This window comes from Tenrec ecaudatus, chromosome 10, assembly GCF_050624435.1.
Source record: "Tenrec ecaudatus isolate mTenEca1 chromosome 10, mTenEca1.hap1, whole genome shotgun sequence".
Lineage (NCBI taxonomy): Eukaryota > Metazoa > Chordata > Mammalia > Afrosoricida > Tenrecidae > Tenrec > Tenrec ecaudatus.
In genome coordinates, this window is record NC_134539.1 from 79,584,916 (window position 1) to 79,599,498 (window position 14,583).

General features: G+C 58.2%; 1 protein-coding gene across 1 annotated transcript in view; it reads left to right on the forward strand.

The window, feature by feature from the left end:
• The window catches only part of NIBAN2 (niban apoptosis regulator 2), a 56,380-nt gene that overhangs the window by 27,085 nt on the left and 14,712 nt on the right, over positions 1–14,583 (forward strand). The window contains exons 2-3 of the mRNA XM_075560759.1: positions 8,298–8,428; positions 13,811–13,939. Coding sequence (XP_075416874.1) covers positions 8,298–8,428; positions 13,811–13,939 — 260 coding nt within the window. The remainder of the gene's footprint in view (positions 1–8,297; positions 8,429–13,810; positions 13,940–14,583) is intronic.

Consider the following 14,583-nt stretch of genomic DNA (forward strand, 5'->3'; position numbering starts at 1 on the left):
CACCCTCAGCTCACAAGCCCATCTACCTCTCTAAGCCTCAGTTTCCCCTCTATAGTGGACCTGATAGGCCCCACCCTGCCCACGCCCCCACCCCCACTGCCTGGCCAACTCTTGCCGGGCCCCTGCTATCTAACTCCAGGCAAGCACCGGAAGTACCATGATCCTTCACGTTGTCAGTCTGGACCATCAGAGATTCATGTCCTTCCGGCCTCCTTGGCCGTTGTTGGTGGGTCAGCGTGGGGGTTGCTCTGTTTCTGTCTGAAGGGCCTCTCCCTGCCTTAGAGACCTGCCTAATTCCAGGCCACACAGCCTCTTGGTGGCAGAGCTGGGGCTTGAACCCAAGCCTGCTAGTGCACGTCCGTGGAGATGGTGCCCTGTTTGCAGGGGTAGCGCAGCACTGACCCCGCGCCCCCCCCCCCCCCCACCTCTCTTCAGGGAAACGTGGCTCAGTGCTGACTCACCGGCACTCGGACGCTGAGGTCACCGTCCTGGCCAGCTCATGGGGCCAGGGCAGCTCTGAGGAGCACGCCGTGGGGAGTTTAGATCAGCAGGGCACAGGGTGCCTTGCACCCATTTGACAGGCTGCGGGGCTGAGGCCCAGGGATGCCGGAGGAGTAGCTGCCTGCCCGCTCTCACCAGATGGGAGCAAGTGGGGGCTCTCACTTTGGGAAAGTCGCTTTGCCTCTCTGAGTCTCTCTTGCCTGACCTGTCTAAGCTCTTACCACCACCACCCCTCCCTCGAGAATGTGCAGGCAGCGAACTCGAGTACCGAGAGGCTGCTAGGTTGAGGAAGCATTACAGGGTGGGACTTTGCTCAGGCTATGGTATGAGATCAAGTTCAAAACCTTTCCTTTCCTCTTCTGGGTCATGTGCTCCTGAGTAAGCCACTGGGCCTCGATTTGCTTATCTGTGAAGTGGGGGGAAGCAACGAGCTGTCGAAGTTCTTGGTGAGCACACACACGCACACACGCACACACACGTGCGGGCACATCCTGGGAGGTTTTGAGGCAGGGCTAAGGAGTCCGACTGGCGAGGGGCCCACTCTGCGTCTCAGAGAGTGGACTCCAGCCATCTGGGGAGCAGCTTTCCCAAGGCCCACAGAGCCACGTCTTCCTCAGTGAGCTCATTGAGATTTGTGTGTGTGTGTGTGTGTGTGCGTGTGCGCGCGCGCGTCTTTTGCCCTGGGCCCCTGCACACCAGAGAGCTGGTGCCCAATACCCTTCCACTGAGATCTAAGGAGGACACGGAGGCCCAGGCATAGGTGGTGGCTTCCCCAGGTCGCTGAGCAGAGTAGCAGCTAGGCACAGAGGAGGCAGTCGACTCGAGCCCCAGAATCCACGGGTGCTCACTGTGTGTGTGACGGAGTGAAACTTACATGAGCTGTCTCCTTTTACCCGGCCTGGGTTTATATACCTGCAACGCGAGGATTTGTATGTATTTCTTTACATCTGGGGGCACTTAGGTAGGAATTCTGGTGGTACAGGGGTTAATCATCAGGCGACTAACCGCAAGGTCAGCAGTTCTAAACTACTAGCTGCTCCTCGGGAGAAAGATGGGGCTTTCTACCCCCACAGAGAATTACAGACTTGGAAACCCACAGTAACAGTTCTGCCCCATCCTATTGGGTCACTATGAGTTCACATCAACGGGGTGGCAGTGAGTTTGGGAGTATTTGAAGAATCTGGGTAGATGTGTGTCGGGCAAAGAACAGGCAGGGTCATGTGACTGACTGGGGTGAGCTTGCCTCCAACTTCCTGGGACGTGTTGCTGGCAGAGGGGTCCAGAGAGGTGGAAGGGGATCTGGCCAGGGCTAGCAGGGAGTCCTGGGCCCCCGGGGTTCCCTGAACATACACGTCTCCACTTCCCTGCCCTCATTTCTGTCTGGGCGGAGCCTTCCTGAAGAAGGTTGAGGACCCACCCACCTTTATAATTTTATTATTTTACGACCCTGTCCTGTTTCTTAAAATAAAGTCAAAAGACAGAAAGAAAAAGAAACCCACCAAACTTTTTTTTTTAACTCTAAAAGTGATAGCTGCTAATAAACATATCAAAGTCTTAGGCTGTCCCAGTGGTAAACGCAGGGCCGTTGGAAGAGTCACGAGAGCTGGGGAGTTGAGTGCTGCTGGCATGTTGGTTACACCCCTCAGAGCCCTGCGTGTGAGTGGGCTCTTAGGCCCATTTCACAGATGAGGGGTGAGAGGCAGCCCGCAGGGCTGGTGTCCCTTGCCCGCTGAGGGGCTGTCCTTGCTGGGCCTGAGACGGTGGGACACACCTTCCTGTCTCCCCCAACACTGCGTGCATCCTACCGCCTCCTTCCAGTAGCACCTGGGACTGAGTCAGTGTGGAGAGAGAGGGTGTGTGAGAAAATAACAAGGTGGGTGAGCCTGCCAGCACCCTCGGACTGCTCCCCGGAGCATTTCTGTAGCTCGCAGAGGCAGCTGTGTGGCTTCCACTGGCAGGGCCTACCCAGGTACTAGGCCCAGGACCCCCAAGACCGGCCCTGCCTCTGCAGATGGGGCCACATGCTTGTTTCTGCTCTGCCCTCTGGGGACAGGTCCCTACTGCCTCACTTTGGCTGTGTAGTCTCAGGTGAGCTGGGCACCCTCTCTGTCTCAGAGAGGCCCTGTTCTCTCCTGACACTTGCTGCAAATCCTTGGGGTGTGGCATCCCCAGAATGGTGGGAGGAAACAGGAAGAGCGGGTCCAGGCAGCTGTGGGGAAGAGAGGGTGTCCCGGGCTCCTGGGTCCATCCACACACACCCAGGCAGGGCCCCGGCCGTGGGAATTTGTGTTGTGGAATCCTGCATTTCCAGGAAGAGGGGGATCATGGGGGGTGCTGGGCAGGCAGTGATTACAGGGAGGGGACCTCCTGGGTGGGGGCCATGGTCCCAGAACTTAGCAGCAGGTAGAATGGCAAAGCCTGGCCTGCTGTTAGGAACTTCCTGTGCTGTGGGGCCAATCTGGGGCTGCCAGCAACTTTGGGGTGAGCCTTCCTGGGCAAGGCTACGCTCCCTCCAGCCCTCGGTTGAGACCAGCCCTTCCTGTCCTACCTCCCCAAGTCCTTTGGGTCTCTTAGGTCCTCAGGGGCTCCCCCTGGCCCCACCCCACAGCACCCCTGACCCTCATCCTCTGTGTGCCTGTGACTTTTCCCCTGTGCCAAGTGTGTGGCACTTCCTCCCAAGTTGTCTTAGGACATCTCGCAAAAATGTGCTCTGGGCTCCCCCTGCCAACAAGCCAGCCCGAAGCTTGCCCCAGCACCGCCTTCCCTCCCAGCCTCCCCTCTGCTGCCAGACTCAGGCTGAACGTACCCAGCTCCCTTGCTCTGGCCGGGTGTCAAGGTGTTTGTTTGTCCTTAACCCCTTACAGAGTGCCTTTGCCCTTTGCCTGACACATCAGGGTCCTGGTGCCCCTGGCAGCCTTCCCCCCAGCATGCGCCTCCCTCTCTGCTTGTGCCACCCAGAGCCCGGGGCCCGAGGTGAGCAAAGGGGAGCTGACCGCCCGTGAGGTACTTGAAGTCCCTGCACAAATGCCAGCATCCTTCCCTAGTCTGCGAGAGAGGTTACACACCGAGCTGTGAGCCACAAGGTCAGCAGTTGGAGCCCACCAGCCGCCCCAAGAGAGAATGGTGAGGCTGTCTGCTCCCTCAGAGACTTACAGCCTTGGAAAGCCACAGGGGCAGTCCTGCTCTGTCCTGTGGGGCCGCTATGTAGGGTCAGGATTGACGCAGGCAGTGGTGTTATTTTGATCGTTATTATTTTCTTAGTTTTTTAAACGTTTTATTAGGGGCTCATGCAACTCTTATCACAGTCCATACATATACATACATCAATTGTATCAAGCACATCTGTACAGTCTTTGCCCTAATCGTTTTCTTTTCTTTTTTTGCATTTTATTAGGGACTCATACAACTCTTATCACTATACATACATCAATTGTATAAAGCACATCTGTACATTCTTTGCCCTAATCGTTTTCTTTTCTTTTTTTGCATTTTATTAGGGACTCATACAACTCTTATCACAGTCCATACATATACATACATCAATTGTATCAAGCACATCCATACATTCCCTGCCCCAGATCATTATTGTTTTCAATGCAAAGGTCTGTTAACCACCAGGTCAGGAGTTTGAACCCACCAGTGGCTCTGAGGCAGAAAGATGAGCCTGTTGACTCGTAAAGATCAATGGTCTCGGAAACCCACAGGCGTGGCTCCACTCTGCCCACTAGGATTCTTCCGAGTCAGGGTCGACTTGATGGCAGCAGGTGTGGAATTTTTGTTTTATCCTGATCCATTAGGGGAGCGAGGCTGTTAGTGAGATGTTTGGTTCTGGAATTTCAGAGAGCAAATGGCTCATTTGAAATCCTCCAGCTCTAGAGTTCTGGGGTTCGTTGGGGGCTGCAGGGCTGGGGGACCGGGGCCCATGTGTCCTCTTTAGGAGCCACCTCCTTGTTTTACTCCATTTAATGACCCTCATCCTCATCCCCGCCCCCAGTTTCTGCCTGGGTCTTCTCTGCCTACCCTAAGGCTTCTCTCCAATCCCACCTGCCCCCCTCCCCCCGCCCCTCTCTCTGACAGTAGCTTTTCCACATCCCAGCATGAGATATTCAGGCTGATGTGTATCCTTCAGCCCACTTCACCTGCACCCCTAGGTGACCGCATCTCCGAGGCTCCTTCCCATCCTGCTTCTACTCCAGCCTGCAGCCCCCCTCCTCTCGGCTTGCCCATCCAGATCCCCACCCCAGTCCGGCCCTGGGGGCCCTTCTGCCCAGCTACTCTCTGCCTGGTGCGAGCTGAGCTGGTCAGCCAGGTTGGCCTGGCAGGTGTGTGGGCTGTGGTTCTAATCACAGTCCAGGAGGCCAGCTTCCTTCAGGCCTCTTCTCCAGAGTGAGGCTGCGCACCAGGGCAGGGGCTGGTCTGAAGGTGCCTTAAGATCAGTGGACCCGAGCCTGCATTTTAGGGTTTAGGCCGAAACTGCCTTACTGTGGGCCACACTGGGGAGTGCCCAGTGGAGTGCCAGGCATAGGGTTTCTCAGGTTGTTACATCTTTGCAGGCGCAGACAGCCTACCCTTCCCCTTGCAGAGAGTGGCTGGTGGATCCAAGCTGCTAACTGCCCAATGTGAATCTCTCTATTCCACAGGGAAGGGGGCAAATCCTGACTGAGGCATGTGGCTCTGAGCTTCCTCATCCCTAAAGTGGGAAAAGGAGCCCACTGCCTGCCCGGGCCTTTCAGGAAGACTCAGATTTGCCCAAGGACTGGCCTTTGAGTCAACTCAGGCTCAAGGTCACCCCATGGGTATCAGTGGAACTGCAGAACTGTTCTCACTACGGCTCCCGGAGATCCATCTATCCCTCTAAGTCACCAGGCTTCTCTTCCAAGAGCTCACCTGGTGGCATGGTGCTTAGATGTTGGAATGCTAACTGCAAGATCAGCAGTTCGAAACCACCAGCCTCTCCATGGGAGACAGACTGGACTTTCTACTCCCGTGAAGAGTGACAGTCTCAGAAGCCCCCGGGGCAGTCCTAGCCTGTGTGATGCGCTGGCTGGGTCGCTGTCAGAGCTCCATGCGATGGTGGAGCTGTCAGGGCAGCACTGGACAGCCGGGCTGGCGGTGGTGAGAGTGTCCAGCCGCTCCTCAGGGGACGGGTTGAGGCAATCAGCTGCCAGGGAGATTTAGCAGCTTCAGAAACCCTGCAACCCAGCTCTGACTCACGGCCATGGGGTCGCTCTGACAGCCTCTGAGGGTCCCTGTGACTCGGGACTGACTCCGTGGCAGTGAGGTTGGGGTGGGCTCTCCCAGAGGTGGGCCCATGGTTGAACTCCAGCCTGGGGGTCAGCACTCAGCCAGTGCTCACTCACTATTCGGAGGGTGGCCCTGGTCACTTTCGATACAGGTGTGCTCGCTCGCCTAAGTGATTGTCTCCTCTTGGCCTCTGCTCATGACCCTGCCTTATCAGCTTTGTCAGATCGATCCCCATGCTCTCCAAGAGGGTTCTGGGTGTTTATGGTCTCCAAGGAATAGGAATTCAAAGCAGGTTCCTCATTTGCTCTCCCCTCCTCCCCCCAAATCAAAATTCTCCATCTGGACTGAGAGCCATCAGAGGCGGGGGTGCCACAGGTGAGTATGTCTAGTGTGCGTTTTCTCACGCGACTCGGGGTGTGGGCAGGCAAACAGCAGGAGGGGCAGGTTCAGCAGGGACCCCGGCTGCCTTCGCCCTGCCTTTGGGTGTGGGCTTGGCAGGGCTCTCGGCCTTCCCCCACCTGCTGCCTGCTGCCCTGGCCCTCTGCTGCCCACTCGCTGTGGGACCTTGTGCCAGAGATGTAACCTCTCTGGGACTCATTTCATGCTCTACAAAGGGGTGCCGATGGTTCTGTGCTCGCCTCCGGACTGCGAGGTTGGTGGTGGGACCCTGGGAAGCGCTGTGGAAGGTAGTCCTATTCTGCACTCAGTGGACGCCCGGAGTCAGCATGGCCTCAGTGTCCAGTGGGAGTCACGTCCGCTACTGAGAGGATTAATGAGATGTCGTCCTGGGCGCTGCCTTCGTACCAGGAGACCAGCCACTGTGGGCGGGCAGGCAGGCGGGCGGGAGTTCATACAGCCCTTTCCCCTGGGAGGAAGGACCAGGCCTCAAACTCTGGAATCCGAGACTGTCAGACGGCAGGGCCTGTCTGTCACACACAGAGCTCAACCCTCTCATCATACACAGGGGAAACTGAGACCCAGAGAGGGGAGCCGTGTGGTGAGCCAGTACAAGCCTCCGGTCGGGGCTGGAGCTGCAGCTTCTCAGGGGTGGGAAGCCCCTACCGAAGAGAGCAGCCCCACCCTTTTCCTTGGGACCCTGCCCCTCTCTGGGCATCAGTTTTATCATCTGTAAACAGGGCCGCTGCGGCAGCCCACAGCACGTTCCTGGCTCTGGAAGCTGTGGTACCACCGCCCGCCCCCCCCCAACCCCATCCAGAACTGCTTTACTGCTTCCCCAGAAAAGCCAAGTAAAAGGGCCGTGAAAGCGGAAAATGCTGTCAGCTTAGAAGATGAGTTAATTTTAGAATGTTTATTTTTAATTACTCAAGGAATCGTGCCTGCGAAAGAATTTGAAGCCCCAAACAGCACCCACTGTGCACTCTTGCCGCTCCTCCCTGGGCTTCCGCCCTTGACAGTCTGGCCTGCTGCCTCCTGGACCCATGGCTCTTTCCAGACATAAATCACCCTTCACACAAACCACCTCCCCACCCCCACAAATCACGGCGATACTACGAGACAGGGTGGAACTGCCTCTGTGGGTTTCTGAAACTGTCGCTGTGTACAGGAAGGAAAGCCCCTCCCTCTTTCAGGTCTTTCTCCCCCTGACCGCCCGGTGGTTTCGAACTGCAGACCTTGAGGATCACAGCCTGGCGTGTAATCAACCTTGCCCCCAGGGCTCTTTCCAATGAGCGGGAATTCTGCATGTGCTTCCCTAACTTGCTTGTCTTCCTATCGCGGACCCACGTCGAGTCCTCTCAATCTTTGACTGCCCAGGGGGAAGGTGTCCTGGTGGGGAGCGGGTCAGTGCCCCACTGCTAACCCAGAGGAAAGTAGTTTGAAGCCACCAGCCACTCCACGGTTGAAAGATATGGCAATTTGGCCCCGCCCCGCCCTGGCCCTTGCTCTAGGTCGCAGTGGGTCAGCATGAACTTCACAGCTGCAGGTTTGCGGTGAACCATTTATTGACCCAGCCCTATGCAGGCACATGCAGGCTGTTGCCAGTGATTGCCCCGGGGCCCACGCACCTCCATGGTCTGCTCGCCGGACCATGGGGCGAATTCTGAGGCGGTGAGCTCAGCATCAAAGGGTGCAGAACCCGGCACCCCACCCCCCACCCCCAGTCACTCTGACAAGCTCATCCCAGTTTACGGTGTTGCCGCTCCGCTCTGGGAGAGTGCCTGGCTCCCAAGCCATCACCAAGCCCTGGGACCCTCAGCCGTTTTGGTCCTGGCCCGTCTGACCAGGGGTGTTGGCACGTGGGATGTGGTAGTGAGGCTGGACACCCTTGCATTTGCCCTTCTGCTTTTCACGGGTTCTCTTTGGCGACTTCCCTGCCCACACGAGGTCCTTGTGGGGTGGTCCGTCACCTTTCTGAGCGGCGGTTGGCTGGCCGGCCCGTGATGACGTGGACAGTGCCCCAGAGCACAGAACAACTTGACCTGCAGGGGGCGTGTGGGGCCCCTTGGTGCGAAGGCGCCCTCCCTGCCTGCGGGGACAGCAGGTGCACTCCGGGAGCACGAGAACCTCACGGCCTGTGTGTCCTTCCTTTGCAGAGAAAACCGGGAAGGTCCTGACGGAGTTCCTGCGCTTCTACGAGGACCAGTATGGCGTCGCGCTCTTCAACAGCATGCGTCATGAGATCGAGGCCACCGGCGTGCCGCAGGCCCAGCTGCTGTGGCGGAAGGTGACTTCAGCTTCCCCTGGCCGTGGTCTCTACAGAACCCTGCCCCACACACACCGCAGATCTGCCCCAGCTCCGCCCGGGGCTCCTCCCAAGGGCTGTGTCCTCACGATCCTCGGTGTCCTCCCTGTGACATGGGGGTGGGGACGCTTCTTCAGGGTGGTGGTAAGGATTGCAGAATGCCAAGAGGGGGCTGGCAGGGGCTGATGCTGTTGTCCTGTGAGAATCCTCATCGTGTGTCTGCCCCGGAAATAGATGTCCAGCCAGGACAGCACGCTGCCTAGCCTTAGCCTTGGGGAAGCACTGGCCCCACCGTGGAGCTGGGGGTCAGGGGCGATACAGAGGAGGTGAGGCCATGCCAGCAACTCCGGCGGTCTCTGAGCAGCCAGCTGGGACGTGTGGCCCTGGGTCCGAGGATGTGGGTGGAAAGGTCAGCACTTGCTCCCCCCCGGTGGTGCATGGCCCTGCCCCTTGTCAGCCGGATGTAAGTCCTGTTTTCGGGCACCTCGTGTCCTGGGACAGGGGTGGTTCCTTTTCAGTGACCTGCACATGCTCCCCTCTGCGCGGCAGGCAGGTGACAGAAGGGGAAGTGGAGGGAGGTGGATGAGGATCCCAGGCTTCTCTCCTCGCCAGGTGCCCAAGTGGGCCCTGGGCAGGGCGCTCACTGCTTCCCTTGGACAAACTAGGTCACCTTGGTGACCCAGAGGGGTGGGGACATTCAGGCTGCATTTCCATGATGGCTGGGCAGCCACACCTGGTGTTCTCCTAGCTGCCCAGAGAATCTGCGCTCAGACTTAGGCTCTAGAGGCCACTGAGGAGGGACGGAGGCTCTAGATCGGAGGGACTGAGCTACAAAGTCCTGCTCAATCTTATAAAACCCACACTGTGGGCTCCTGGGGGCCCCTTGGCTGGACATGCCTGCCTGCTCTCAGGAACCCTGTGGTCCATGGGAAAGTCACGTGGACCCGAGTTCAGCCCCTTCTATTAGTGGGTGGTTTGATCTAACCTCCAGGCCTCAGCCTCCTCCTCTTTCACAAGCCTGTCTTTGCTGAATCAATGATGCAGAAGATGGTGTTATCCTGGCGGGTAGGGAGGCTTGAGTCCTGCATTGCTGGGTCATCTCAGACAAGTGACTTCACCTCTCTGAGCCTCCGTGTCCCTGTCTGTGAACTGGCGCTCTGAGACGACAACAGTCACCATGGACCGCTGTCATGGGGCCAGCTGTGTGGAGGAGTGGGGCTTCCACGGAGCTCTGGAAGTCAGGCAGGCCGTGGGGGAAGGCCTCTCAGAAAGGCAGGGCTTCCAGCGGATTCTTTCCAGTTCAATCGCGGCCAGTGGAATGACCCCGGAGCGCCCCTGCACTTGTAAAATGTGGGTGAACCCAGAAACCATACCTGGAATGAGAAAAATTAAGCTCCAGGGCCCTGCTTAAGGTGGGAACTTCGTCTGCTTCTTAGAAAAACAAGAGCAGCATGCGTGTTGTGCGTAGCAACCAAAATCTCTTGATCAGCACCGTCAGAAACGACGGGCTTGGCCCACAGGTGGCAGCCAACCACACTGCTTTGAATGAGTGCCACTCTCCACAGTCCGGCCACCAGCCCATCCACCCCCCACCACGTCAGGCTCCAGACAGGGCTCGGCATGCCACCTCGTCCATGCCTCGTCTGTGTCGCATGTTGGACCGTCCTCTCCCCCATCCTGGTCAGCATCTAACTTCACCGAGTGGAGGAAACTCAGGTCTGTCTGCTCCATCTTCGCTTCATCAGCCGTGACAAAACCAGTTTGAGGCAGCACTGCAGGGAGGGGAACGGGTGGGCAGGGGCACTTGGCAGGATCAGGGCAGGGAGGAGTCAGCTGAGCAGAAAGAAGAGACCAAGAAGTCTTCAGATGTGGAAGACGGGGTGCATTCACTCCCCCCAGACCACTGCCTTCAGGTTGATTCTAACTCACAGTGACCCCATAGGACAGGGTTGCTAGGGGTGTAAGCCTTTCCTCCAAATGCTAGGTGGCTGAAAAGGCACCCCTTTTCCCTGGGAACAAAGGAGGGGGGTGTAGAAATAGCGTCTTTCCATGCCTGCCTGGGAGCACTTGACCTGGCTTCTTCCCAGCTGGGGGATCCTCAGTGGAGTGCGTTGGTGAGGCTGGAATGGGCCCCGGGGTCTTTCTGGAGGGTGGTCTTCATGGATGAGATGGAGGGATGACCCTGACGGATCCCAGCAGACTCACAGCCAAGGACAAACGCATCGCGTGCGTCAGGCCACGTGCTGGCCCCACAGACACTCACGGAGACAAGACATGTTCACAGCGGGACATGATGCTGCCAGGAAGTGGCAGGGTGGACACAGACAACAGGGACTGACCTTGTCCCAGGAAGGCTTCCTGGAAGAAGAGCCGTTAGACTGAGACCTTCACAGGGAGTAAGCATTTGCTGGGAAGAGAGAATTCCTGAATGTGGAGACCTGGGTGGCGTCCCAGGATGCTGGAGGCAGGAGTAGAACCAGCCTCCAGGTGCCTAGCCTCAGGCTCTTTCTTCTGGGACCCCCAACCAGCCTGGGGCAGAGGGGGCCGTGTCAGGGCCGAGAGCCCAAGCCTCTGAGAGCGTCTCACACACCTTTGATTTGGGGCCCGGAGAGGCTGCCCGTCTGGTCCCCTGATGCCATGGCAACTACCCTGCCCAGTGATGGCTGAAGGGGCCGAGGGGGCCCAGGGTGTGCCTGGGCTGGCGCACCCCATCCTGCACCTGCGTCACAGCGGTTCCTGTGCTTGAGACTGTCGTGGCGGCCACGGTGTCAACCCATCTCCCCGGGGGCCCTCCCCGCTCGCGCTGCCCCTCGACTTTACCAAGCAGGGGGCCCTTCTCCAGAGACCGGCCTCTCCTGACGCCATGTGCAAAGCCTGCCATCCTTGCTTCCAAGGCGCACTCGTCGGTCCTTTTGGCGGCCCAGGGTGCTTTCTGCGTTCCTCCCAATATTCTGCTCCGGCACCACGAGGCAGACGGGGCCCATGGTCCCTAAGGAAAGGAGAGAGCCATGCAGAAGCAGAGAGTCAAATGGGGTCTCCCACAATCCCAGAGAAATGGGGGTGGTTGGTCCCATGCCTCCGCTCAGGAAGCCGACCGCCCTCCTGGTGTGTGAGGTAGGTCACTTGGCTGGGAATGCCCACAGAGGTTGGCGCATGCGCAGGGAGGCGGCCTCACTTGTCCTGCTCCCACAGTGCACTGGGTGTAGCGGGGCCCAGACCGACCCCAGGCCCTTTGTGCTGACCATTGCACCACCCACCAGGGAGTGCCCACCGCAGCCCCAAGGACCCTGCAGATTCTAGAACATTTGGCCTGGGCTGCGGGTGGGACCCATGTCATTTCCTACAGGCCTTCCAACTGAAACACGACTATGCCATCTGAAAGTCTTAAAAATAAAACCAAACGCACAGCCAGCGCCCATGAGGTGGACTTGGTAGCAGTGTGTGCCTGTGTGTTAGTGAGCCTGGGCAGTGAACCCCGAGCTGCACATTCATGACAGGCCTGCTCAGCGCCCCAGCCCCTGAACCCCTGCGCCCTGAGGAGCCCAGGGAAGGGGCTTCCTACCAGGAGGCCTGTGTTCTCTCTAGAAAAGCAGGGGGGACTGGAAAGCTTGGTTTTGTGGAGGCCTCAGTCTAAATATAGACCCCCACGAAGCAACTCCTCGACTTGGGCACAACAACGGGCTGAGTTCTGTGTGTGCGTGTGTCTGGGGGAGGTGGGGGTGCACAGATTCTTTCCTGTGGTTATTTTTATCCCTGGGTAGGAAGCAGTCCTGGGGTCCTATTGTCTGAGTACAATGGGCTCTCGGGTTTTCCAAGAGCATTTTGTTGTTTCCCCTAGAAGAGGAGCAGGAGGGGGCATGGAGTGGAGTCAGGGAGTGGGCACGGAGTGTCAAGACAAGTTTGGAGTGTGGCTTGGGGACCTGGTTCCAGCTGAATGAGGGAGGCCAGGTGGATCTAGACACAATTAAAATCATCTCTCCCATTACTGGAGCTCTGGTGTTCAGATGATGATGTGTTGGACTACTGTGAGGTCAGCAGTTCAAACCCACTAGCCGCTCCTCCGGAGAAAGATGAGGCTCTCTATGCCCGTAAAGAGTTACAGTCTCAAAAACCCACAGGGGCAGTTCTGCTCTGCCCTAGCACGTCACTATGAATCAGAACTGACTCAGAGTGAGTTTTAAAAAAATATTATTCACCCAACCCCACTGCCATCAAGTCTCGTCCCACACTCATGCCATCGATTCTGCCTCACAGTGACCCGGTGTGAGGTTTCCGAGGCTATAAGTCTTTATGGGAGCAGAGAGCCTCATCTTTCTCCTGAGGAGCAGCCAGTGGGTTTGAACCACAGACCATGGGGCTGGCAGCCCAATGCCCAACCCACAGGACTCTTCAGGGAAAAGCACTGTGTCATGGCAGAGCGTTTAGAGCCTGCGGAGAAGCACGTCTGTGCCCTGGCCTCACCCTCCTCCCTCCCTTTGTGGCACCCGTCTCCCTTCTGGATGCCTCCCCGTGATTATCCTCTTGGGAAGGGCTCCCCAGTCAATGACCCACAGAGCTAGGATGCCGGGATGTGGGGACACAGGCTCAGGCAACTGCCACGTCTGATGAGGCAGCACAACCTCCTGGGCTTCTCGCAGTGACTCCACCCAGCCTGCGGGGGCACCGCCTGTGTCAGAGCTGGGGACACCAAGCCTGAATCAGAAGCACAGCAAGTCCTGATGGGAAGGCCTGGTGTTTCTGGAGCTCACGCTGGTCACCGGGATGAGCATCCCAGGTCCGACACCCCCAGGCAGAGGCCCAGATCGGGGCCCTCATGTTCACGTTGTCATCGCTGCAGGCCTGGAAAGACACATGCCCCTGGCTGTGGAGCAGGTGGGAGGGGGCAGGGGCTGGGGGTGGGGACTGCGCATGCCTGCCAGGAAGGATGGCCCTTCCCTCTCTCTCACACAGTGGAGACGGAAGGTGGCTTGCTCTGGATGCCGCTCAGAGAAAGCCTCCCAGACCCACCCTGACTTACCATAGAGCCTTACCAGACTGCCACCGAGGCAGGGAGGGGTCCCTGGTCCTGGCTGGGTGGTACATCGCCCTGCCTGGCCTGGGTTTGAGTCCTGACATCACCATGGGCCCTGGGGAAGCTTTCTTTCACTGTCTTGCCACACAGTCCCCATCTTCCAGATGGGTGAGGGGCCACCTTGCCTCAGGGGGCGGCGGGGGTGGCAGTGCTGGAGAGCTGGGTGAAGGATGCCTGGCAGGGTGTGGGAGCAGACGCTGCTGGCTGGGCAGTCATTTTTCTCAGGAACCCTGTCCCCTCGCCAGGTAGTGGGGGCCCCCCGGGTCTCACACATCACCTCCGTTTCCCCCCAGGTACCGCTGGACGAGCGGGTCATCTTCTCTGGGAACCTCTTCCAGTACCAGGAGGACAATAAGAAGTGGAGAAACCGCTTCAGCCTCGTGCCCCACAACTATGGCCTCGTGCTGTATGAGAATAAAGCAGTGAGTCGGCCTGACTGGGGAGGGGCCTCTGCCAGAGCTTGAGCCCACCCCTGAAACCCTGCACAGCCTACCCCAAACCATGCACATGCCCCCTCTAAGCCCTGGCACACCCCACCCAAAGTGCACCCTCCTGGGTTTCCTCCTCGCCTTGCAGTCCACCTGCCCAGCAGTTCAAAGCCACCAGCAGCTCCTGGGGAGACAGGCAAGACTTCCTGGAGATAGCCTCAGAAACTCTCGCCTGGCCTCTGGGGTTGCTGTAATGGGTTGAGTCGTAATGAGCTCCCTGGCAGGGAAGTGGGGTGATTTTTGGTTCTTTTTGCCTTTATCCAAGCATCCAGCTCCCTGTGGTTACCTTTGACCCCGTCTCTCCCCTCCTAGGCAGCTCCGAGTCCTACCCATCCTTTCCTGTCACTCCCGAGTCCCTCCGGCCCATTCCTCACACGCTGGGTCTGGCCCTTCTCCCACTTTGGCCTCCTTCCTGAATGGGCTTCCTCTGGCTCCTCCCACTCTGGATCTTCCAGTAGGCAGCCTGCTGGGAAAGCAGGAACCTGGCCCGGTGCTGCCCCGGCCTGCCCCAGGGAACATCTGCTCTTGATGTGCTCTCTGGGCTGAATTTGGTCCTTTGTTTGTCCTGAGCTCTCTCC